Here is a 27,900-nt window from a genome sequence, read left to right as displayed (position 1 = left end):
AGTCAGTTAAGAACATATTCTTATTTACTATGACGGCCTACCCCCGGACGACGCTGGGCTAATTGCTCGCCCGCACTACGGGACTCCCAATCACGGCCGGTTGTGATACAGCCTGGAATCGAACCAGGGTGTCTGTTGTGACGCCTCAAGCACTGAGACCACTGCGCCACTCAGGAGTCCATTGCTAAGCTTAGTACAATAATAACATTTGATTTTAGGCCATCCAAAATGAAACAAACATAACATTTAATTTTGAGCAAGCATGGCACATAAGTTTTATTTAAATCAAATCATTATTATTTTTTTTTTTTACAATTTTGTCCTAACATTTCACAAGAGAAAATATATATATAATATAGTACATTTGACTTTGATGATCACATTGTTTAATAAAAACTGATGAAAAAGAAAATATCTACTTCCAGCATCAAGGAGCAGCTGGTGAAGCTATACAATTGTTATCATTTGAAAAAAGACAGACCCACAAACACATAGCTTAATGTTCTGTAATATATTAACATTTTACATAAGCAGAAATCAAATTCTAATGTTTATTTTTCTTCAACTCTCCATCAGAAGTACCTGGAACTAACCTGATGATCATCAAAACAATGAAAAACATTGTACAGTGTGTAATGTTATTAATACAAGGCTACAATATATCTAGGTTGATTCACAATGAGTCTTAAAATGTTCTATTGATGATGGACAGACCGCTGTGTGTGTGTGTGTGTGTGTGTGTGTGTGTGTAGACTGGTTCTGAGCCTCTGCACCATACAGTCACGAGACCAGAGAGGGTCAGGGCTAGGTCTGACGCAGTCGAAAATGAAGGTTGTTCCAAATGGCACCGTATTTGCCCCAGGATTAGAGGGATAGGAGACCCATAGGCCTCTGGTCTAAAGTAGTACACTTATATATATAGAGATAATATGGTGCCATTTGGGTAATGGCCAGTTGACTGGCAGTAACTAGGTAGGTTGACCTGTAAGATAAAATAAAAACATGATCATTTGGTTCTCATTTAACCCGTATGATATTGACAGATGGGAGACAAAAACATGAACCCGACAAAACGTTTAAAAAAAAAATAGTGTGTGTGTATATTAATAGTGAGAGACGCCAAGCTCCAATTGCCAGAGACTGAGGCAGCTCAGGGGACTGTCCCAAACGGCACCCTATTCCCTACATAGTGCACACTCCTGTCGACCAGAGCCCTATTCCCTACATAGTGCACACTCCTGTCGACCAGAGCCCTATGGGAATCCTATGGCACCCAGTCAAAATGAATTCTCCGTTATAAGGAAGAGAGAGTGCCTTTCAGGAAGCGGCCTCGTTTTTAGAAAAACAAGTCGTAGCTCAGTGAAGAGGAAGGGACATCGATTCTCGTTAGCGTTAACAACCCCCATGCATGTTCCTGTCATATATCTGCATATTCATAATGACGAAGAAAACAGCATGTTTTCCTCATCATGGAATTGATAAGTTAGTTTAAATACGAGGCTAAATGTGGCCTGTTCTGCCCTGGCTAACAATACATCACAATGACAAAAGATACCGTTGCCATTACATGGAACGACATCTAACAAACAGGTTGAAAGGTGATATAAACGCAGAGCCTTGGTAATAACCACAGGTCTACTTCCAACAAGGAGTGGTCTAAACCATAAGGTTCCATCTCTGAGAGAGAAGCCGTAGTCGTGACAACAACATAAAGCAACCCAAGGCACGCAAGTACTCCCTTTAGTTTACACAGAGCGGTGCAAGGCAGAACAGACATGAGACTAAATAATACAAACTATAAAAATGTTATCTTATCTAACAAATCCTTGGTCAGCAAAAGAGCATAGTACTTACTGTATGGTGGAGGAGATAGTACTGTATGGTGGAGGAGGAGACAGAGAGAGGGAGGGGCTAGTACTGTATGGTGGAGGAGGAGACAGAGAGAGGGAGGGGCTAGTACTGTATGGTGGAGGAGGAGACAGAGAGAGGGAGGGGCTAGTACTGTATGGAGGAGGAGGAGACAGAGAGAGGGAGGGGCTAGTACTGTATGGAGGAGGAGACAGGGAGGGGCTAGTACTGTATGGAGGAGGAGGAGACAGGGAGAGGGAGGGGCTAGTACTGTATGGTGGAGGAGGAGACAGAGAGGGAGGGGCTAGTACTGTATGGAGGAGGAGGAGACAGAGAGAGGGAGGGGCTAGTACTGTATGGAGGAGGAGGAGACAGAGAGAGGGAGGGGCTAGTACTGTATGGAGGAGGAGACAGGGAGGGGCTAGTACTGTATGGAGGAGGAGGAGACAGGGAGAGGGAGGGGCTAGTACTGTATGGAGGAGGAGGAGACAGAGGGAGGGGCTAGTACTGTATGGAGGAGGAGGAGACAGAGAGAGGGAGGGGCTAGTACTGTATGGAGGAGGAGACAGGGAGAGGGAGGGGCTAGTACTGTATGGAGGAGGAGGAGACAGAGAGAGGGAGGGGCTAGTACTGTATGGTGGAGGAGGAGACAGGGAGAGGGAGGGGCTAGTACTGTATGGTGGAGGAGGAGACAGGGAGAGGGAGGGGCTGTTACTGTATGGAGGAGGAGGAGACAGAGAGAGGGAGGGGCTAGTACTGTATGGAGGAGGAGACAGGGAGAGGGAGGGGCTAGTACTGTATGGAGGAGGAGGAGACAGAGAGAGGGAGGGGCTAGTACTGTATGGAGGAGGAGACAGGGAGACACAGCTTAGGTCATGTTCCAGCGGGCATGGTGGTGGTAGTAAAATATCCAGCCAATCAGAGACAGTCCTGTCAGAAAGTGCAACCAATCAGTGTCTCAGTGCAGGAAGCGGATGCTCATCTTCTGTTCAACATCTACCTTCTCCAGAACCTGAGGAGGAAAGGAACAGCTTCAGTCGTTATCCTCAACAACATGGTATTAGTTAGCTCTAGATCCTGTCTACTGCTGGCAGCAGCCTTTCACCATGTCAAACTCTGGGTATATGTAAATGTCCTTGGCAAGTAACAGTGATTCTAATTTATTACCATCGAAATGACATAACTAGACGTTGCATTGGCCTGTCAACGTTACATTGGCCTGTCAACGTTGCATTGGCCTGTCAACGTTGCATTGGCCTGTCAACGTTGCATTGGCCTGTCAACGTTACAGTTGACTGTCAACGTTACATTGGCCTGTCAACGTTACAGTTGACTGTCAACGTTACAGTTGACTGTCAACATTACATTGGCCTGTCAACATTACATTACAGTTGACTGTACATGTCAGAGCAGAAACCAAGCCATGAGGTTGAAGGAATTGTCCGTAGAGCTCTGAGACAGGATTGTGTCGAGGCACAGATCTGGGGAAGGGTACCAAAACATTATTGCAGCATTGAAGGTCCCCAAGAACACAGTGGCCTCCATCATTCTTAAATGGAAGTTTGGAACCACCAATACTCTTCCTACAGCTGGCCGCCTGGTCAAACTGAGCAATCAGGGGAGAAGGGCCTTGGTCAGGGAGGTGACCAAGAACCCAATGGTCACTCTGTGACAGAGCTCCAGAGTTCCTCTGTGGAGATGGGAGGACCTTCCAGAAGGACAACCATCTCTGCAGCTCTCCACCAATCAAGACTTTATGGTAGATTGGCCAGACGTGCCTTTTACTAAGAAGTGGCCTCCATAACAGCCCGCTTGGAGTTTGCCAAAAAGCACCTAAAGGACTCTCAGAAACAAGATTCTCTGGTCTGATGAAACCAAGATTGAACTCTTTGGCCTGAATGCCAAGCGTGACGCTTTCTGGAGGAAACCTGGCACCATCCCTACGGTGAAGCATGGTGGTGGCAGTGTCAAGCTGTGGGGATGTTTTTCAGCTGCAGGGACTGGGAGACTAGTCAGGATGGAGGGGAAGATGAACAGAGCAAAGTACAGAGAGATCCTTGATGAATACCAAGGATCCAGAGCACTCAGGACCTCAGACTGGGATGAAGGTTCATCTTTCAACAGGACAACGACCCTAAGCACACAGCCAGAGCCCAGACTTGAAACCCAATCAAACATTTTCTGAGAGACCTGAAAATAGCTGTGCAGTGATGCTCCAGTTCCAACCTGACAGAGCTTGAGAGGGTCTGCAGAGAAGAACGTGGAGACACTCCCCAAATACAGGTGTGCCAAGCAGGTAGCATCATACCCAAGAAGACTCAAGGCTGTAGTCACTGCCAAAGGTGCTTCAACAAAGTTCTGGGTAAATGGTCTGAGTGTTTATGGAAATGTCATATTTCCATTTTTACCCCCCCCCCCCCCCAAAAAAAACCAACAACTTGTTTTTGCTTTGTAATTATGGGGTATTGTGTGTAGATTGATGAGGGGGGGGAACAACTTAATCCATTTTAGGAATAAGGCTGTGGAAAAAGTCAAGGGTACTGAATACACAAACTGACCAAATATAAACGGACTTGGCTCACACACTGCTACAAAGTCAGTACTGTAGAACTGACAACAGAATGTATATTCTAGGTTAGTATTAGGTAATGATCCCCGGCCCAAACATAAATATGTTGTAAGTTTCCAACCTTGATGAACTCATTAAAGGAAATGGAGTTGTCTCCGTTCTGGTCGGCCTCCTGGATGGTCCTATCAGCGATGCTGCCCAGCTGCTCGTCAGAGATGTTCACACCAACCATCATCCTAAGAACCTGGAATAAATCATGTTCACATCAACCATCATCCTAAGAACCTGGAATAAACGTGTTCACACCAACCATCATCCTAAAAACCTGGAATAAATCCCGTTCACGCCAACCATCATCCTAAGAACCTGGAATAAAATCACGTTCACACCAACGTTCCCTAGGGTCTAAAGTTGACAGTTTTCTCCAAGTCTTAACAGCAGAGTTGTAAAGTACAAGAGGACATCCTAAATGTACTATACATAAAATGACAAATAATGAGTATAAGTGAGAGACAAAATAATATATATACTTCAATGTGCTGGTAACATGAAGGGTGCAGAAACTGATTCAGGCTGGAAGTTCCTGTGTCGATAAGCTCTACAGAAGGCACATTCATGGCGTCACGAACAACGTTAGGCAGCAACGTTGTTTGCAAAACAAGAGATCGGTTTTCACTGAGTCATTGAACCCGGAGATTACAGTGATTGTAGGTCATAATCCCAGACCAGTCACACAGAGAAGAGCATGGGTGTATTTATTTAGTTTATTGGACAAATTCAGGAAGGTCCCGTCCTGGTTTCTTCTGTTTGGTTCAGAGTAAAAACACACCAGGTGTCATAGGGCACTGCACAGCCAATGACATGGAATAAACAGAAGCTAGAATGGGGACAATGTAGTATGACGAAAACAACATTTAGTTAGGGTTGGAAATTTACACAATTGTTTACTGTCCAGGGCAAATTCCCTCTCCTTCTCAATGCCAAAAACACTTTGAAATTCCCGTCAGTATATGCTGAGCAGCAGGGCTCCTGACAAATAAATATTTACCTCCTTGTCCGTCTTGGTATTAACTTTAATAGGCTCAAATTACATCATGACACGAGGAACAAACCGAAGGACAATTCTCTCTCTGCCTAAGATCTTGTTATTCAGCTCTAGGGTCATTTCCATCATCAGGGTGAAGAGATGCCTGGTCCCCCTTGATGCAAACTCTTAACATCAAACTACTCCACAACATTCAAGCCCTGATTGTTGAATGAGAATATGGTGTTGAGGTCTGGTATCAAGAGATTAAGGTCCCCCCCTCCCTAAAAAAACAACAAAGATTTCTAGTGGGGGAACCACAAGAGTGTGTAATTTTAACCCTGACTCTATTCTCACCTGTAGCAGCTCGTCACGGGAGATCTTATCATCTCTGTCCAGGTCGTACAGCTGGAAAGCAACTGGAAGGTGGGGGGGGCAAGACGGGGGGGGGGGACAGGAGAAAAGGGGTTTTGAGGTCAAATAATCGTTTTCAAAATACATTTATATCCATCAGATTGGGAAAGAAGAAGAGTCAGTTGGTATATAGTATTCTATAGTACAGTTAACCAACAGCCTGTTGGTATATAGTATTCTATAGTACAGTTAACCAACAGCCTGTTGGTATATAGTATTCTATAGTACAGTTAACCAACAGTCTGTTGGTATATAGTATTCTATAGTACAGTTAACCAACAGCCTGTTGCTATATAGTATTCTATAGTACAGTTAACCAACAGTCTGTTGGTATATAGTATTCTATAGTACAGTTAACCAACAGCCTGTTGGTATATAGTACTCTATAGTACAGTTAACCAACAGCCCGTTGGTATATAGTATTCTATAGTACAGTTAACCAACAGTCTGTTGGTATATAGTATTCTATAGTACAGTTAACCAACAGCCTGTTGGTATATAGTATTCTATAGTACAGTTAACCAACAGCCTGTTGGTATATAGTATTCTATAGTACAGTTAACCAACAGCCTGTTGCTATATAGTATTATATAGTACAGTTAACCAACAGTCTGTTGGTATATAGTATTCTATAGTACAGTTAACCAACAGCCTGTTGCTATATAGTATTCTATAGTACAGTTAACCAACAGTCTGTTGGTATATAGTATTCTATAGTACAGTTAACCAACAGTCTGTTGGTATATAGTATTCTATAGTACAGTTAACCAACAGCATGTTGCTATATAGTATTCTATAGTACAGTTAACCAACAGTCTGTTGGTATATAGTATTCTATAGTACAGTTAACCAACAGCCTGTTGGTATATAGTACTCTATAGTACAGTTAACCAACAGTCTGTTGGTATATAGTATTCTATAGTACAGTTAACCAACAGCATGTTGCTATATAGTATTCTATAGTACAGTTAACCAACAGTCTGTTGGTATATAGTATTCTATAGTACAGTTAACCAACAGCCTGTTGGTATATAGTACTCTATAGTACAGTTAACCAACAGTCTGTTGGTATATAGTATTCTATAGTACAGTTAACCAACAGCCTGTTGGTATATAGTATTCTATAGTACAGTTAACCAACAGCCTGTTGGTATATAGTATTCTATAGTACAGTTAACCAACAGCCTGTTGGTATATAGTACTCTATAGTACAGTTAACCAACAGCCTGTTGGTATATAGTATTCTATAGTACAGTTAACCAACAGCCTGTTGGTATATAGTACTCTATAGTACAGTTAACCAACAGTCTGTTGGTATATAGTATTCTATAGTACAGTTAACCAACAGCCTGTTGGTATATAGTATTCTATAGTACAGTTAACCAACAGCCCGTTGGTATATAGTATTCTATAGTACAGTTAACCAACAGCCTGTTGGTATATAGTATTCTATAGTACAGTTAACCAACAGCCTGTTGGTATATAGTATTCTATAGTACAGTTAACCAACAGCATGTTGCTATATAGTATTCTATAGTACAGTTAACCAACAGCCTGTTGGTATATAGTATTCTATAGTACAGTTAACCAACAGCATGTTGCTATATAGTATTCTATAGTACAGTTAACCAACAGCATGTTGCTATATAGTATTCTATAGTACAGTTAACCAACAGCCTGTTGGTATATAGTATTCTATAGTACAGTTAACCAACAGCATGTTGCTATATAGTATTCTATAGTACAGTTAACCAACAGTCTGTTGCTATATAGTATTCTATAGTACAGTTAACCAACAGTCTGTTGGTATATAGTATTCTATAGTACAGTTAACCAACAGTCTGTTGGTATATAGTATTCTATAGTACAGTTAACCAACAGCCTGTTGGTATATAGTACTCTATAGTACAGTTAACCAACAGTCTGTTGGTATATAGTATTCTATAGTACAGTTAACCAACAGCCTGTTGGTATATAGTATTCTATAGTACAGTTAACCAACAGTCTGTTGGTATATAGTACTCTATAGTACAGTTAACCAACAGTCTGTTGGTATAGAGTATAAATTAAGCAAAAAAAAAAGAAAATGTCCCCTTTTCAGGACCCTGTCTTTCAAAGGTAATTTGTAAAAATCCAAATAACTTCACAGATCTTCCCTGTAAAGGGTTTAAACACCATTTTCCACGAACCATAAACCACTGTACAAAAAAACACTGTTTATGAACCATAAACAATGAATGAACATGCACCTGTGGAACGGTCGTTAAGACACAAACAGCTTACAGACGGTAGGCAATTAAGGTCACAGTTAAGAAAACTTAGGACACTAAAGAGGCCTTTCTACTGACTCTGAAAAACACCAAAAGAAAGATGCCCAGGATCCCTGCACATCTGCGTGAATGTGCCTTAGGCATGCTGCAAGGAGGCATGAGGACTGCAGATGTGGCCAGGGCAATAAATTGCCATGTCTGTACTGTGAGACGCCTAAGACAGCGCTACAGGGAGACAGGACGGACAGCTGATCATCCTCGCAGTGGCAGACCACGTGTAACAACACCTGCACAGGATCGGTACATCCGAACATCACACCTGCGGGACAGGTTCAAGATGGCAACAACAGCTGCCCGAGTTAGACCAGGAACGCACAATCCCTCCATCAGTGCTCAGACTGTCCACAATAGGCTGAGAGAGGCTGGACTGAGGGCTTGTTGCCGGTGATGTGTGGTGAGGACTTGCCTTACAACAGGCCTACAACGTTGCCTATGGCCACAAATCCACCGTCGCTGGACCAGACAGGACTGAAAATAAGTGCTCTTCACTGACTAGACGCAGTTTTGTCTCACCAGGGGTGATGGTCGGATTCACCTTTATCGTTGAAGGAATGAGCGTTACACCGAGGCCTGTACTCTGGAGCGGGATCGATTTGGAGGTGGAGGGTCCGTCATGGTCTGGGGCGGTGTGTCACAGCATCATCGGACTGAGCTTGTTGTCATTGCAGGCAATCTCAGCACTGTGCGTTACAGGGAAGACATCCTCCTCCCTCATGTGGTACCCTTCCTGCAGGCTTATCCTAACATGACAATGCCACCAGCCATACTGCTCGTTCTGTATGTGATTTCCTGCAAGACAGGAATGTCAGTGTTCTGCCATGGCCAGCGAAGAGCCCGGATCTCAATCCCATTGAGCACGTCTGGTACCTGTTGGATCGGAGGGTGAGGGCTAGGGCCATTCCCCTCCCAGAAATGTCTGGGAACTTGCAGGTGCCTTGGTGGAAAAGTGAGGTAACATCTCACAGCAATAACAGGCAAACCTGGTGCAGTCCATGAGGAGGAGACGCACTGCAGTACTTAATGCAGCTGGTGGCCACAAAAGATACTGACTGTTACTTTTGATTTTGACCCCCCCCCCCCTTTGTCAGGGACACATTATTCCATTTCTGTTAGCCACATGTCTGTGGAACTTGTTCAGTTTATGTCTCAGTTGTTGAATCTTATGTTCATACAAATATTTACACATTACAAGTTTGCTGAAAATAAATGCAGCTGACAGTGAGAGGACATGTCTTTTTTTTGCTGAGTTTAGTACTCTATAGGAAATTGTCAACTGATCTGGCCTGGGTCGCAGTTCTGTTTGTCTTGACCCCTTGTCACTCATCATTTATTGTCAAGAAAGCACAAAGAGATCTGCGACTCGGGCTAGGACCCCGCCCTCTGATTAGACTTACAGAGCAGCTTATTGGTCCTGCTGTTGAGAGGTTCAGAGGCAGTGGGGTCCTTGTTCTTCTCGTTGTCTTCTATGGGACGGAAGTGAGCCAGAGTTCTCATGAAGCCCCTGAAGTTCACCTGGTCCTCCCTGAGAAAGCACACAGCCGGGACAACAACAATTACATCAACCCAACCAGAAGAGCCTTCATAGAGACATAGGATATTTCTATTTTTAAGCTGTATAATTTGCTGAACAGACACACAGCAAAACAGGTCATTCACATGATTGGTCATGACTTGGGAGGTCAGAACACCTTAGACCAACGCGACCTTCTAATATCAGGCTACTCATTGTGGTCCACATGACTAGGGCTGTGGCGGTCATGCCACGTTGAGCAATTAACAAAGTCAGGATTTGAAACTGGTCCTCCTATAGGGTTAAATTACAGTTGCTTATGCAACACTAGTTATGATAGAAACCTTAGGATATACACTGACCAGGTGAATCCAGGTGAACGGTACGATCCCTTATTGATGTCACGTGTTAAATCCACTTTAAATCAGTGTAGAATGAAGGGGAGGAGACAGGTTAATTAAATAACATAGTTTAAAAGCCTTGAGACAATTGAGACATGGATTGTGTATGTGTGCCATATAGAGTTTAAATGGACAAGACAAAATATGCCTAAGTACCTTTGAACAGGGAATAGAGCCCTGAGTACCAGGCCATTAGGACCTGATGGAGGGACGATAGAGCCCTGAGTACCAGGCCATTAGCAACCTGATGGAGGGACAATAGAGCCCTGAGTACCAGGCCATTAGGTCCTGATGGAGGGAAAATAGAGCTCTGAGTACCAGGCCATTAGGACCTGATGGAGGGACAATAGAGCCCTGAGTACCAGGCCATTAGCAACCTGATGGAGGGACAATAGAGCCCTGAGTAGCAGGCCATTAGGACCTGATGGAGGGACAATAGAGCTCTGAGTACCAGGCCATTAGTACCTGATGGAGGGACAATAGCGACTGGTCGTTAGCAAGCTTGGTAGGCTACTAATGACCATCAGCAGCATCAGAGCGCCGTTTTAGAGAAGCCTAGTTACTGTGACTCAACGGTCACATGGAATTTGACTGCGGTCATGACATTGTTATAAGGTAAAATTAAGTCGCCTACACACTGTTTGTTTTGGGATGGTAATGATATAGGTCTATCCAAGGCTGTACGTTTTGGGATGGTAATGATATAGGTCTATCCAAGGCTGTTTGTTTTGGGATGGTAATGATATAGGTCTATCCAAGGCTGTATGTTTTGGGATGGTAATGATATAGGTCTATCCAAGGCTGTTTGTTTTGGGATGGTAATGATATAGGTCTATCCAAGGCATGTTTGTTTTGGGATGGTAATGATATAGGTCTATCCAAGGCTGTTTGTTTTGGGATGGTAATGATATAGGTCTATCCAAGGCTGTTTGTATTGGGATGGTAACGATATAGGTCTATCCAAGGCATGTTTGTTTTGGGATGATAATGATATAGGTCTATCCAAGGCATGTTTGTTTTGGGATGGTAATGATATAGGTCTAACCAAGGCTGTTTGTTTTGGGATGGTAATGATATAGGTCTATCCAAGGCTGTTTGTTTTGGGATGGTAATGATATAGGTCTATCCAAGTCATGTTGTCGAAAAAAAACACGAAACTTTCATGTGAATTTCAAAGACCAGCACAACCGGTCCCACACACTTAAAAACGTAAGAAAATGCATTACAATATAAATACAATGTTAAGTTAGACTCAAACAAAGGAATGTTTACTGTATGTTTAACGCACATTACTAAATGGGTTTGTTCGTGTGGTGAGTGACTCGAGTCAAAGCCATGTGCATCTTTAAAGAAATCAGGGAAGGTCACATACTACTCACCCCTCGGGAAAGAAGGCATTGATGATTCTGTCTCCCAGAGGGTTGATGGCCAACTCTGGGATCCGTTGGAAATCTTCCCGACTTCAGAAACAGGAGAGGAAGAATTTACTCAACGACAACAAAGGGAACTATGGACTATTTTCCAAGGCAACCCAATTCTGATCTTTTTCCCCCCCAACTAATAGGTCTTTTGACCAATCACATCAGATATTTTTCAGTGCTGATCAGATTGATCAAAAGATCAATTAGTGAAACATATCAGAATTGGGCTGCCTGTTTAAACGCAGCCTATGAGTTTGACCCCACTTCCAATCACACACCATGGATCAAAGACCAGCAGATGAGTGGAGAGATACTGACATCACTCTGGGTAATGACTTGTTGAAATGACACCACACATCACTCTGGGTAATGTCTAGTTGAAATGATATCACTCTGGGTAATGTCTAGTTGAAATGATATCACATATCACTCTGGGTAATGTCTTGTTGAAATAATATGACATATCACTCTGGGTAATGTCTTGTTGAAATAATATGACATATCACTCTGGGTAATGTCTTGTTGAAATAATATGACATATCACTTAGGTCAATTTGAGGTGTACCTTTGGATGTATTTCAAGGCCTACATTCAAACCCAGTGCCTCTGTTTGACATCATGTGGAAATGAAAAGAAATCAGCCAAGACCTCAGAATTTTTTTGTTGTAGACCTCCACAAGTCTGGTTTATCCTTGGGAGCATTTTCCAAACGCCTGAAGGTACCACCACATTCATCTACAAACAATAGTATGCAAGTATAAACACGATGTGACCACGCAGCCGTCATACCGCTCAGGAAGGAGCGGTCTCCAAGAGATGAACGTACTTTGGTGTGAAAAGTGCAAAGGACCTTGTGCGGATGCTGGAGGAAACAGGTACAAATGTATCTATATCCACAGTAAAACGAGTCCTATATCGACATAACCTGAAAGGACGCTCAGCAAGGAAGAAGCTACTGCTCCAAAACCGCCATAAAAAAGCCAGACGCCGGTTTGCAACTGCACATGGGGACAAAGATCGTACTTTTTGGAAAAATGTCCTGATGTCTGATGAAACAAAAATAGAACTGTTTGGCCATAACGACCACTGTTATGTTTGGAGGAAAAAGGGGGAGGCTTGCAAGCCAAATAATACCATCCCAACCGTGAAGCACGGGGGTGGCAGCATCATGTCGTGGGGGTGCTTTGCTGCAGGAGGAACTGGTTCACAAAATAGATGGCATCAGGAGGGAAATTCTGTGGATATATTGAAGCAACATCTCAAGAAATCAGTCAGGAAGTTAAATGGGTCTTCCAAATGGACAATGACCCCAAACATACTTCCAAAGTTGTGGCAAAATGGCTTAAGGACAACAAAGTCAAGGTATTGGAGTGGCCATCACAAAGCCCTGACCTCAATCCTATTGAAAATGTGTGGGCAGAACTGCATGCTAGCCCCACTGTATACCACAATACAGACTGCATGCTAGCCCCACTGTATACCACAATACAGACTGCATGCTAGCCCCACTGTATACCCCAATACAGACTGCATGCTAGCCCCACTGTATACCCCAATACTGACTGGATGCTAGCCCCACTGTATACCCCAATACCGACTGGATGCTAGCCCCACTGTATACCCCAATACCGACTGGATGCTAGCTCCACTGTATACCCCAATACCGACTGCATGCTAGCTCCACTGTATACCCCAATACCGACTGGATGCTAGCCCCACTTTATACCCCAATACAGACTGCATGCTAGTTCCACTGTATACCCCAATACAGACTGCATGCTAGCCCCACTGTATACCTGACGTGGCTGTAGTGTTGTGGCAACTGATGAATGATTAAGACAAGTCACCTTGGATTCACCAGACCAGCTTTAAAAATCTGGCCCAGCGCCACTGTATATCCCAATACAGACTGCATGCTAGCTCCACTGTATACCCCAATACAGACTGGACGCTTCATTGAGAGGACACAGAAAACCCACACATGTTGTGTGTAAACAGACAAAGTGGTGCAGTTACATTTCAGTATTATATCTGGTTAATGACCCCCACCCAGCTTAATAGTCAGTAGTAACATCATTTCATAGACAGACTGGATAAACGGGGTCAATGTGTGGCTGGAATCCCGGAGGTTTCTTTCTGCATAGTGGGTGAAAACTATGGAGCCTAGGCCACTCAGAGAGAGAGAACAGAGCTGGAGTTGAACTGTGATGGGATTTAAAAATGACCGATTGTTTTTCCCCTCTGAAGGTCAGTCAGCGAGCAACTGAGAAGGTCAATCACACCGTCTTCCACGTCTGTTTGCAATGGCGTGTTTACTTGCCGGCACTAGATGTGGAAATAAAGAACTACATAGTGAGGTCGAAGTTCATATCGAAGTTCGAGTTGTCAGACTCCGGTGAAAACAATCTGATTCTTCTAGACACAGCTTATACCCAGTGACACACACACCACCAGTATGGGTACTGCAGGCAACGCCCGAGCCAAGAGTGATGCATCTTGGGAAGCCTCTTGAACCAAAGGAGTAGTGTGTTCACAGACCAGAGTTTTTTTTATTTGACCTTTATTTAACTAGGCAAGTCAGTTAAGAACAAATTCTTATTTTCAATAACGGCCTAGTGGGTTAACTGCCTGTTCAGGGGCAGAACGACAGCTCGGGGATTTGAACTTGCAACCTTTTGGTTACTAGTCCAACTCTCTAACCACTAGGCTACCCTGCCGCCCCCAGGTCGAAGCGACAAACGTCAATATCACATCAGCTCAGAACATTCTGTACTTACACGGCCACTTTGAAGTAAGGGTCACGTGCCTCTAAGCGATATTCACTGGCATGGAGGCATACTGTGTTCCTACACAACATTGCCAAGTTGGCTCTGATGGTCACAGAGAAGTAATATGGGGACGAAGGGCAATCGTGAACACAGTCAAGTAAATGTCTTACAGCTGTCTCACATCCTCAATACTCTCTTCGTTTGGCGGTCGACTGCATTCCATAACCAATAGAACGTAAAGAAAAGCAGCTATCGGCATAAATCCACTATTTTCCATTGGACAAACACCATTAGCTCTAATTTAAATGAATTGTAAATCCTTTACAATGCCTCCTAGGGCTGGGAATTCCCAGGAACTTCACCGTGGGATATCACCACCATACCTAGGTGCTGTTTCGAAATGAACTACACATGTAGAGTGATTCTCCATGTAGTGTGATTCTATATGAATAGTGTGATTCTATATGAATAGTGGGATTCTATATGAATAGTGTGATTCTATATGAATAGTGTGATTCTATATGAATAGTGTGATTCTATATGAATAGTGTGATTCTATATGAATAGTGTGATTCTATATGAATAGTGTGATTCTATATGAATAGTGTGATTCTATATGAATAGTGTGATTCTATATGAATAGTGTGATTCTATATGAATAGTGTGATTCTATATGAATAGTGTGATTCTATATGAATAGTGTGATTCTATATGAATAGTGTGATTCTATATGAATAGTGTGATTCTATATGAATAGTGTGATTCTATATGAATAGTGTGATTCTATATGAATAGTGTGATTCTATATGAATAGTGTGATTCTATATGAATAGTGTGATTCTCCATGAATAGTGTGATTCTCCATGAATAGTGTGATTCTATATGAATAGTGTGATTCTATATGAATAGTGTGATTCTATATGAATAGTGTGATTCTATATAATAGTGTGATTCTCCATGAATAGTGTGATTCTATATGAATAGTGTGATTCTATATGAATAGTGTGATTCTATATGAATAGTGTGATTCTATATGAATAGTGTGATTCTATATGAATAGTGTGATTCTATATGAATAGTGTGATTCTATATGAATAGTGTGATTCTATATGAATAGTGTGATTCTATATGAATAGTGTGATTCTATATGAATAGTGTGATTCTATATGAATAGTGTGATTCTATATGAATAGTGTGATTCTATATGAATAGTGTGATTCTATATGAATAGTGTGATTCTATATGAATAGTGTGATTCTCCATGAATAGTGTGATTCTCCATGAATAGTGTGATTCTATATGAATAGTGTGATTCTATATGAATAGTGTGATTCTATATGAATAGTGTGATTCTATATAATAGTGTGATTCTCCATGAATAGTGTGATTCTATATGAATAGTGTGATTCTATATGAATAGTGTGATTCTATATGAATAGTGTGATTCTATATGAATAGTGTGATTCTATATGAATAGTGTGATTCTATATGAATAGTGTGATTCTCCATGAATAGTGTGATTCTATATGAATAGTGTGATTCTATATGAATAGTGTGATTCTATATGAATAGTGTGATTCTCCATGAATAGTGTGATTCTATATGAATAGTGTGATTCTATATGAATAGTGTGATTCTATATGAATAGTGTGATTCTATGTGAATAGTGTGATTCTCCATGAATAGTGTGATTCTATATGAATAGTGTGATTCTCCATGAATAGTGTGATTCTATATAATAGTGTGATTCTATATGAATAGTGTGATTCTATATAATAGTGTGATTCTATATGAATAGTGTGATTCTATATGAATAGTGTGATTCTATATAATAGTGTGATTCTATATGAATAGTGTGATTCTATATAATAGTGTGATTCTATATGAATAGTGTGATTCTCCATGAATAGTGTGATTCTATATAATAGTGTGATTCTATATGAATAGTGTGATTCTATATAATAGTGTGATTCTATATGAATAGTGTGATTCTATATGAATAGTGTGATTCTCCATGAATAGTGTGATTCTATATAATAGTGTGATTCTCCATGAATAGTGTGATTCTATATAATAGTGTGATTCTATATGAATAGTGTGATTCTCCATGAATAGTGTGATTCTATATGAATAGTGTGATTCTATATGAATAGTGTGATTCTATATGAATAGTGTGATTCTATATGAATAGTGTGATTCTATATGAATAGTGTGATTCTATATGAATAGTGTGATTCTATATGAAGTGTGATTCTACATGTATTCTGATTCTATATGAATAGTGTGATTCTATATGAATAGTGTGATTCTATATGAATAGTGTGATTCTATATGAAGTGTGATTCTACATGTATTCTGATTCTATATGAATAGTGTGATTCTATATGAATAGTGTGATTCTATATGAATAGTGTGATTCTATATGAATAGTGTGATTCTATATGAAGTGTGATTCTACATGTATTCTGATTCTATATGAATAGTGTGATTCTATATGAATAGTGTGATTCTCCATGAATAGTGTGATTCTATATGAATAGTGTGATTCTATATGAATAGTGTGATTCTCCATGAATAGTGTGATTCTATATGAAGTGTGATTCTACATGTATTCTGATTCTATATGAATAGTGTGATTCTATATGAATAGTGTGATTCTCCATGAATAGTGTGATTCTCCATGAATAGTGTGATTCTATATGAATAGTGTGATTCTCCATGAATAGTGTGATTCTATATGAAGTGTGATTCTACATGTATTCTGATTCTATATGAATTTGATTCGATTCGATACTGTGATTTGATATTCCAAACATATTCCTCACTATATCTGCTGTAGAGAGACAAGAGCGTAAGAAAATGAAAATAAGGGAATAAGTGCTGAAAAAAGCCCCCCCCTATTTAAAATGACTGAGAACAAGCTATAGGATTAAAAATAGCTGAGTTTTGGCTAACACTACCTACAGTTGCAAAATATATATATATATATTTTTTTAATGATACGAGTCAAATATCGATTTAATATCATCCAAAAATAATATTGCAACTATTGATTTTCCCCCCCCATCACTAATACCTCCCCTCCCACAGAGAGCCAGAGGACATCACAGATTCACCTTGTCCTCCTTTCTGTGTAGGCCTATTGTGTCGTGGCTATGACTTCAGTGTTTGGCTGGAAGTCTGAGGGTGTGTTTGTAAATTCAATCTGGAGAGCAAGAGAGCGTTCAGAGTGCGCTCTGGGCGTTGGTAAATTCGGAGCTTTTCGCTCTCCCGAGCGTTCAGAGTGCACACTGGACGCTCTGGTCAAGGATTAGGGTTGATCCGATCGTTCTGACCTCACAACGGCAGTCAAGCACCCAAGCTAACGTTGGCTAGCTTGTCAGCTACTTCCAGACACAAATGATAGAACATCTCACTCTGACCATTTTACTCTCCCTAGCAGAGCTGGTTAGGCAGTTTTCATGTTATCCAGAGCGTTGGTGACTGCAACTCTGCTGCTGGCAACAATTTAATTATGCTTTTTTTGCCGACGTTTACTGACACCGGCCATATTCAACGGGTGTCGAGTGTTCGTACATTCATCAGTTATTCTGCCCTCTGGCACACTCAGGCGAGAGTGCTCTGAAAATCGGAGTAGACAGCCAAAGTGAATTTACGAACACACCCCGAGTGTTTCATCAAGCTTGTCGTTGTGTGTGTGTCCCAGTGGCATTGCATGATGGGGCTGCTGTCTGTACCTGAGTGTGCCGTTCTCTCCTTTGTCCAAGCTGGTGAAGCGACTGTAGAGCCGGGTGATCTGGCTGTGGGAAACTGCAAAGAAACACATCGTGTTTAGTGACAGGGATTGTTGGGATCATGCTTTTAAAGGCCTCAGGTCTTAATGTATGAACAACACTTCTACACAGGACTACGATGATGTAAAGGAGAAGGCTTGTCCATACTTTGTCAGTAGTTTGTTTCATTGTTGTGATCCACTGGACTAACCCACATGTAATGATTTAATAGAGCTTTCCTCTGGTAACAATAATGGCTCTGCTCAAGTCACAGATCAGCAGAGAAACCCAAAACTCTCCATCACCAGGCATAAAAATACCACAACACCAGTATATATATATAAAACACTACATGATCAAAAGTATGTGGACGCCTGCTTGTTGAACATCTCATTCCAAAATCATGGGTATTAATATGGAGTTGGGCTCTCCCGTTGCTGCTATAACAGCCTCCACTCTTCTGGGAAGGTTTTCCACTAGATGTTGGAACATTGCTGCGGGGGACTTGCTTCCATTCAACCACGGCATTAGTGAGGACGGGCACTGAAACAGGAAAGGGCATTCCTCAAACTGTTGCCAAAATGTTGGCTGCACAGAACCGTCTACAATGTCATTGTACGCTGTAGCGTTACGATTTCCCTTCACTGGAACTAAATGGCCAAGTCTGAACCATGAAAAACAGCCCCAGACCATCATTCCTCATCCACCAAACTTTATAGTTAGTACTATGAATTGGGGCAAACCCAGATTAGTCCGTCAGAGTGGCAGATCGTGAAGCGTGAATCATCACTCCAAAGAACGCTTTTCCACTGCTCCAGAGTCCAATGGCGGCGAGCTTTACACCACTCCAACTGACGCTTGGCATTGAGCATGGTGATCTGAGGCTTGTGTGCGGCTCCCGACAAACAGTTATTGTGCCGAAGTTGCTTCCAGAGGCAGCTTGGAACTTGTTATTGAGTGTTGCAACCGAGGACAGACATTTGTTGTTGTTTTTACGACCTACATGCTTCAGCACTCGGCAGTCCAGTTCTGTGAGATTGTGTTACCTACCACTTCGGTGTTGCTCCTTGACGTTTCCACTTCACAATAACAGCACTTACAGCTGACCGGGGGGCAGCTCTAGCAGGACAGAAATTTGACAAACTGACATGATGAGAAGGTGTCACCCTATGACGGGAGCTCTTCAGTAAGGCCATTCTACTGCCAATGTTTGTCTATGGCTGCGTGCTCGATTGAATTCACCTGTCAGCAACGGGTGTGGCTGAAATAGCCGAATCCACTATTTTGAAAGGGTGCCAACATACTTTTGTATATATAGCTTAGCTAGTTATGTGAAATAACAAAGTGCTATGATATTACAAGATAGTGAGAGCTTGTCATTAACGGCTAGTTGGCCCCACACCCGCTTTGGTAAAAGTGGAGAACTCAACTCACAGCCGGTCTCCTTTTTGATTTCTTCAATCTCCTCTTCTCTCAGTAATGTCGATGCTCTGGATCCCATTGTAAAGTCCTTCCTTCACAACAAAAGCTACAAAAAAATAAATAATACAATTTAAAAAATCCCTAGTTACGCTAACAAGTTGTTCGCCGCAGGTTTCGAAGAGATTTGTTAGCTAACGTTTGCTGATTCGTGCTAACTAGCGGAAGAGAGAGACAGAGGAAAAAAAATGGATATACACGAAGCAAGCTAGCAAATGTCGCAACGTTTCGATAGTCTACGTTGAATCCAATTGTCTACCGTTAATAATTTCCTTGTAATCGTTTTAAAAAATAATTATTCCGAGTTAGCCTGTGAAACAGCTGACCGGAGAACTGTCCGTTTGCTCTGTTCAGCACTGTGGAGAGGTCAGGGGGGGGGGGTCACGCCTGATGCGTCGAATTCATGACGTAGCCACGCAGAGTGAGTCGAATGGAAATTAAATTATTCCTTTTCCTACATAATTATAATAACATTTTTTCTCTGTGATTACAATTGCACTATAATTGTTTATTTAAAAAAAAATACGTTTCGTTTGTTTGTTCCAGTATTTTCTCATTAATACCTGCGTTCTGTTTTGCTGTAATGTACGAACGTAAATTGTTGATCTGTATTTTGAATTAAAAAATAACATAGAAAGAGACGATGAGCACTTCAACGCTGCGATTGGGTTGGTCTTCATTTAAGGTTAGAGTTACGCATAAGATTAGCAGTGTGGTTAAACTCATGGTTTAGGGTTCAAATCTGAATTTAAGAAGATAAATTGTAGGAATAGGCGGGGTTTAGGCAATAATTATGACTTTGTGGCTGTGGGAACTAGTGACAACCCGTGATTTTACTACACACTCCAGTACAGTAGGTGGCGGCACTTGTTAGCGGACAGACACAATATTATAGAAGAGCCTTTCGCAGAGCACCTCGACACGACACCGTTGTACTGGTCATTCGTAACGGGTTGCCGTTACGTTACCTAATTGGCATGTTACGATGGCATCCAGATGACCAATATCAAAATAAACATAACTTTATTTTACAAGTTTTAACTAGCGCCATGCTGCTATTTAACCTTTATTTAACTAAACAAATCAGTTAATAACAAATTCTTATTTACAATGATGGCCTAGTGGGTTAAGTACCTTGTTCACATTTTACCTTGTAAGCTAGGGGATTCGATCTCGCAACCTTTCAGGTCCAATTCCAACGCTCTAACCACTAGGCTACCTGTGGTTGCCAGCATAAACTAGATTGTTGGGAAGGGCTCATCAGCCCCACTTCTTCTATGGTATATTGGCGATTATAAACTGGGAGGTTCGAGCCCTGAATGCTGATTGGCTGACAGCTGTGGACGAGCAACGCGGAGTTACCATATACCTTCTCTGGCCTTATTGCTTAATTGCACGATTTAATGTACATTCCGTTACCTGCTGGGCAGGTTCGAAACAGGATTCCTAAAAAAACATAACTACATATATCAATGGAGGCTGCTGAGGGGAGGACGGACGGCTCATAATAATGGCTGGACTGGAGTGAATAGAATGGTATCAAACACACCATGAACACTTTGTGAAGACACTGTAGTTATTGTACAGGCTATGCATTGAAAGGTGTGACCTGGGCCAGCAGCAAATCACCCAGCATCCCACTGCTGCCTTGGCTCTGAAGCGAATGAAACACCGACGTGAAATGGCTAGTTAGTTAGCGGGTGGTGCGCGCTAACGGCGTTTCAATCGGTGACGTCACTTGCTCGCGAGACCTCGAAGTAGTTGTTCCACCAAAAATGTGTTTCTCTTTTGGTCCATTCAACAACAGAGCGATACGATCCTTGTTTCAGCAGGATGTTGTATCTATCTATCTACCTTATGTCCTGCCTTATTGGAATGGATGTATTGATAATATCTGTTGGAAAAAAAGTTTGAATGTTGCCACACACACATACCTACTTGTTAACAAAATTAAGGAAGTTTCCTTTAAAATTAAATCAAATCAAATTTATTTATATAGCCCTTCGTACATCAGCTGATATCTCTCAAAGTGCTGTACAGAAACCCAGCCTAAAACCCCCAAACAGCAAGCAATGCAGGTGTAGAAGCACAGTGGCTAGGAAAAACTACCTAGAAAGGCCAAAACCTAGGAAGAAACCTAGAGAGGAACCAGGCTATGTGGGGTGGCCAGTCCTCTTCTGGCTGTGCCGGGTGGAGATTATAACAAAACATGGTCAAGATGTTCAAATGTTCATAAATGACCAGCATGGTCGAATAATAATAAGGCAGAACAGTTGAAACTGGAGCAGCAGCACAGTCAGGTGGACTGGGGACAGCAAGGAGTCATCATGTCAGGTATTCCTGGGGCATGGTCCTAGGGCTCAGAGAATTAGAGAGAGCATATGTGGGATGGCCAGTCCTCTTCTTTGATTTGATTTGATTTAAAATTAGCCATAAATATTATCCTGCCAACCACTATATGAAGAAGTTTAAGGAAAACATCAACTCAAATTGCTCCTTTTGTAATGACCACCCAGAAACAGTTTTGCATCTTTTTTGGCATTCTGTTCATGTAAGAAAACTGTGGCAAGACATCAGTAGGTTTATAATTGAACACATTTATGAAGATTTTACACTATTGTGGAGAGATGTACTGCTTGGATTCTTTACATACAATAGAAATAAGCGGAAACATTTTTATGTAATTAATTTCATTATTCTTTTGGCCAAATTTCATATACACAAATGTAAATTTACAAACAGAAAACCACATTTTCGTAACCTACAAAAATAAATTGAACTGTATTTTAAGACGGTTAAATGCTCTACTAACAAAAAAGCTGTTAGAATTGTAAGTATATGCATGTCCCTTAAGGTCCTTGTGTAATTGTAATGTGATATTGTAGAATGTAGTTCTCCAGGAGATAATAGGTGCAGATTTTCACTGCAGGAATTCAAAAGAAAATAAATCTGGCCAGCTAGACTTTGTTGATGGCAAAAACCAAACATCAACGTGGAAGAATAGACATTGAATTGGGATCTGTGCACAATTTCTTAAATCGGAGGTTCAAAATGACTGGGATAAAACAAATCAGTAGTTTGTTTTATCAGCAACCAGCAGCATACCACCCTGCAGGTGTAACAGTTGTTAAAGTACTATGTGAATTTCACCAGGTTCATATATCAATATGTTGTGTTGATTTGTTATTATGCATGCCTGCATCCTGGGAGAAGGAGAGTGTGTACTTACGTTTTGCCCGGCGTGCTCACATCATTTTGATGCACTGAGAGGGGTAGGCACGCTTTTTCTGTCTTCAGAAAAGTTTGATTCTTTCAAGTACAAAGTCATACACACACAGTGTTTTGTTCATGAATAATGATGTATATTTAGAGGTTACTCATAAGTGGATGGTATTGTTAAGATGTAATTGTACTTTTTAGGATGATATCAACATTCTGAATTCAACATTTGGTTAATAATAGCTAGCTAAGGTATTAGCAGGCTACTGTACGTGTGAACGATGGCTAGCTCCTCGAATGATCCCAGTCCCTCCTGTTGTGCGTCTGTTGTAGAAAGAGGCGACGATTCTCAGAACAGATGTGGCTCTACAAATGTTTTATTTCATTTTGGATGCAGGTCTGTGGTTTTATCAATGTAAAATATGTTACGTATAATTAGGAGAGTGTATTCATTTTTGTATTTGAAAATCATTTTGATGCACTGAGAAAGAGGTGACGATTCTCAGAACACATGTGGCTCTACAAGACGAACCATTCAGAAACTTCACCTTTTAAAAAAGAGCATCGTGTCTCTTGTACCTATCCTCGGCAAAACCAGGTACAGCAGCTGTATCGTTTAACTCAAACAATCCTAATATGATAACAATTATCTGACTCGGGCAATATCTTAATTAAACCTTGACTAGATATGGAAGGTACCGACGACGAGAGCAATGACTAGCCCACAGCTGTTTTAGACTGTCCAGGTTGTATTTCAAAATCCGTGTGACAACATCAACATAGCCTGATCCTTTGAAAACAGGAGATTGGGTTATCTTGCAGATCTATCTTGCAGATCATGTGTGATGCTGTAGGATTCAACCTCCAGGTCAGTCTCGCTCAGGGGTGAAGTCCCTTCTAGGATCTGCTTCCCCTTCTACAAGTCATAAACTTAACCATTAGTGTGTGGGGGGGGGGGGGGGGGGGGGGCAGAACTGATATTAAGATCAGAAACTAGGTGAACTTCACCCTACTGCAGCAGAGTTACCTGCAGAGCAGAGCTACCAGCAGAGCAGAGCTGACAACCAGCAGAGCAGAGCTGACAACCAGCAGAGCAGAGCTGACAACCAGCAGAGCTACCAGCAGAGCAGAGCAGACAACCAGCAGAGCAGAGCAGACAACCAGCAGAGCAGAGCAGACAACCAGCAGAGCAGAGCAGACAACCAGCAGAGCAGAGCAGACAACCAGCAGAGCAGAGCAGACAACCAGCAGAGCAGAGCTGACAACCAGCAGAGCAGAGCTGACAACCAGCAGAGCAGAGCTGACAACCAGCAGAGCAGAGCAACCAGCAGAGCAGAGCTACCTGCAGAGCAGAGCAACCAGCAGAGCTACCAGCAGAGCAGAGCTACCAGCAGAGCTACCAGCAGAGCAGAGCTGACAACCAACATAATTACATAATTATAATAACATTTTAATAACATTTTTTTTCTGTGATTACAATTGCACTAGAATTGTTTAAAAAAAATACGTTTCGTTTGTTTGTTCCAGTATTTTCTCATTAATACCTGCGTTCTGTTTTGCTGTAATGTAAGAACGTAAATTGTAGATCTGTAATTTGAATTAAAAAATAACAGAAAGAGACGATGAGCACTTCAACGCTGCGATTGGGTTGGTCTTCATTTAAGGTTAGAGTTACGCATAAGATTAGCAGTGTGGTTAAACTCATGGTTTAGGGTTCAAATCTGAATTTAAGAAGATAAATTGTAGGAATAGGCGGGGTTTAGGCAATAATTATGACTTTGTGGCTGTGGGAACTAGTGACAACCCGTGATTTTACTACACACTCCAGTGCAGTAGGTGGCGGCACTTGTTAGCGGACAGACACAATATTATAGAAGAGCCTTTCGCAGAGCACCTCGACACGACACCGTTGTACTGGTCATTCGTAACGGGTTGCCGTTACGTTACCTAATTGGCATGTTACGATGGCATCCAGATGACCAATATCCAAATAAACATAACTTTATTTTACAAGTTTTAACTAGCGCCATGCTGCTATTTAACCTTTATTTAACTAAACAAATCAGTTAATAACAAATTCTTATTTACAATGATGGCCTAGTGGGTTAAGTACCTTGTTCACATTTTACCTTGTAAGCTAGGGGATTCGATCTCGCAACCTTTCAGGTCCAATTCCAACACTCTAACCACTAGGCTACCTGTGGTTGCCAGCATAAACTAGATTGTTGGGAAGGGCTCATCAGCCCCACTTCTTCTATGGTATATTGGCGATTATAAACTGGGAGGTTCGAGCCCTGAATGCTGATTGGCTGACAGCTGTGGACGAGCAACGCGGAGTTACCATATACCTTCTCTGGCCTTATTGCTTAATTGCACGATTTAATGTACATTCCGTTACCTGCTGGGCAGGTTTGAAACAGGATTCCTAAAAAAACATAACTACATATATCAATGGAGGCTGCTGAGGGGAGGACGGACAGCTCATAATAATGGCTGGACTGGAGTGAATAGAATGGTATCAAACACACCATGAACACTTTGTGAAGACACTGTAGTTATTGTACAGGCTATGCATTGAAAGGTGTGACCTGGGCCAGCAGCAAATCACCCAGCATCCCACTGCTGCCTTGGCTCTGAAGCGAATGAAACACCGACGTGAAATGGCTAGTTAGTTAGCGGGTGGTGCGCGCTAACGGCGTTTCAATCGGTGACGTCACTTGCTCGCGAGACCTCGAAGTAGTTGTTCCACCAAAAATGTGTTTCTCTTTTGGTCCATTCAACAACAGAGCGATACGATCCTTGTTTCAGCAGGATGTTGTATCTATCTATCTACCTTATGTCCTGCCTTATTGGAATGGATGTATTGATAATATCTGTTGGAAAAAAAGTTTGAATGTTGCCACACACACATACCTACTTGTTAACAAAATTAAGGAAGTTTCCTTTAAAATTAAATCAAATCAAATTTATTTATATAGCCCTTCGTACATCAGCTGATATCTCTCAAAGTGCTGTACAGAAACCCAGCCTAAAACCCCCAAACAGCAAGCAATGCAGGTGTAGAAGCACGGTGGCTAGGAAAAACTACCTAGAAAGGCCAAAACCTAGGAAGAAACCTAGAGAGGAACCAGGCTATGTGGGGTGGCCAGTCCTCTTCTGGCTGTGCCGGGTGGAGATTATAACAAAACATGGTCAAGATGTTCAAATGTTCATAAATGACCAGCATGGTCGAATAATAATAAGGCAGAACAGTTGAAACTGGAGCAGCAGCACAGTCAGGTGGACTGGGGACAGCAAGGAGTCATCATGTCAGGTATTCCTGGGGCATGGTCCTAGGGCTCAGAGAATTAGAGAGAGCATATGTGGGATGGCCAGTCCTCTTCTTTGATTTGATTTGATTTAAAATTAGCCATAAATATTATCCTGCCAACCACTATATGAAGAAGTTTAAGGAAAACATCAACTCAAATTGCTCCTTTTGTAATGACCACCCAGAAACAGTTTTGCATCTTTTTTGGCATTCTGTTCATGTAAGAAAACTGTGGCAAGACATCAGTAGGTTTATAATTGAACACATTTATGAAGATTTTACACTATTGTGGAGAGATGTACTGCTTGGATTCTTTACATACAATAGAAATAAGCGGAATCATTTTTATGTAATTAATTTCATTATTCTTTTGGCCAAATTTCATATACACAAATGTAAATTTACAAACAGAAAACCACATTTTCGTAACCTACAAAAATAAATTGAACTGTATTTTAAGACGGTTAAATGCTCTACTAACAAAAAAGCTGTTAGAATTGTAAGTATATGCATGTCCCTTAAGGTCCTTATGTAATTGTAATGTGATATTGTACCCCCTAGCCCCGCCCCCAGCCCCGCCCCTAGCTCGATTGTCCATTGTTTGTAATCTATGTATGCTTGTGTTCCCTCATGTGCTTTATGTATTGATTTGTTGTTAATAAAAATAAAATTAAAATAAATAATAATAAATGTTAAAAAAAAGTTGTTCCACCATTGCTCTGAAGGGCATCTTTTGTGGACTGATGGGTAACGATGCTTCGTGAGTGTCAGTTGTTGATGTGTGCAGAGGGTCGAGGAGAGGGACGGAAGCTATACTGTTACACTAAGCAGGGCTGGTCCAGGGACTGACCCCCTGGATGGGAGACCAGATGCTGCTAGAAATTGGAATCCAAGTCGAAATCTTTTTTTTTCTTCTCCTCCCTCCTTACTCAGGATTTGTTTAACCCTCCTGAGTAAAATATGTGTTCCCATTCCTGTAGAATGTAGTTCTCCAGGAGATAATAGATTTTCACTGCAGGAATTCAAAAGAAAATACATCTGGCCAGCTAGACTTTGTTGATGGCAAAAACCAAACATCAACGTGGAAGAATAGACATTGAATTGGGATCTGTGCACAATTTCTTAAATCGGAGGTTCAAAATGACTGGGATAAAACAAATCAGTAGTTTGTTTTATCAGCAACCAGCAGCATACCACCCTGCAGGTGTAACAGTTGTTAAAGTACTATGTGAATTTCACCAGGTTCATATATCAATATGTTGTGTTGATTTGTTATTATGCATGCCTGCATCCTGGGAGAAGGAGAGTGTGTACTTACGTTTTGCCCGGCGTGCTCGTGCTCACATCATTTTGATGCACTGAGAGGGGTAGGCACGCTTTTTTCTGTCTTCAGAAAAGTTTGATTCTTTCAAGTACAAAGTCATATACACACAATGTTTTGTTCATGAATAATGATGTATATTTAGAGGTTACTCATAAGTGGATGGTATTGTTAAGATGTAATTGTACTTTTTAGGATGATATCAACATTCTGAATTCAACATGTGGTTAATAATAGCTAGCTACGGTATTAGCAGGCTACTGTACGTGTGAACGATGGCTAGCTCCTCGAATGATCCCAGTCCCTCCTGTTGTGCGTCTGTTGTAGAAAGAGGCGACGATTCTCAGAACAGATGTGGCTCTACAAATGTTTTATTTCCTTTTGGATACAGGTCTGTGGTTTTATCTATGTAAAATATGTTACGTATAATTAGGACAGTGTATTCATTTTTGTATTTGAAAATCATTTTGATGCACTGAGAAAGAGGTGACGATAAAAAGAGCATCGTGTCTG

General features: G+C 41.5%; 1 protein-coding gene across 2 annotated transcripts; it reads right to left on the bottom strand.

The window, feature by feature from the left end:
• Nucleotides 1-250: 250 nt before the first annotated feature.
• Nucleotides 251-22,247, bottom strand: LOC110498284 (calcineurin B homologous protein 1). Of its 2 annotated transcripts, XM_036955356.2 has the most exons (7): nucleotides 19,493-22,247; nucleotides 18,023-18,095; nucleotides 11,476-11,556; nucleotides 9,580-9,707; nucleotides 5,799-5,860; nucleotides 4,539-4,661; nucleotides 251-2,860 (listed from the first exon to the last, which is right to left on the bottom strand). In XM_036955356.2, the coding sequence occupies exons 1-7, from the start codon at nucleotides 19,557-19,559 to the stop codon at nucleotides 2,807-2,809; spliced, it is 588 nt and encodes a 195-aa protein (XP_036811251.1). In that variant the 5' UTR covers nucleotides 19,560-22,247; the 3' UTR covers nucleotides 251-2,806. The 2 variants fall into 2 exon arrangements, with proteins under 2 accessions (XP_036811251.1, XP_090067806.1); XM_090211680.1 differs by lacking the exons at nucleotides 251-2,860; nucleotides 4,539-4,661 and adding an exon at nucleotides 4,715-4,783 and having other exon boundaries at nucleotides 19,493-19,934.
• Between the last annotated feature and the right edge of the window lie 5,653 nt (nucleotides 22,248-27,900).

The sequence above is a fragment of the Oncorhynchus mykiss genome, chromosome 19 (genome assembly GCF_057628025.1).
Source record: "Oncorhynchus mykiss isolate SJ-2025 chromosome 19, ASM5762802v1, whole genome shotgun sequence".
Lineage (NCBI taxonomy): Eukaryota > Metazoa > Chordata > Actinopteri > Salmoniformes > Salmonidae > Oncorhynchus > Oncorhynchus mykiss.
Note: the sequence above shows the minus strand (reverse complement) of the source record. Positions and strands in the feature narration are given on the sequence as shown.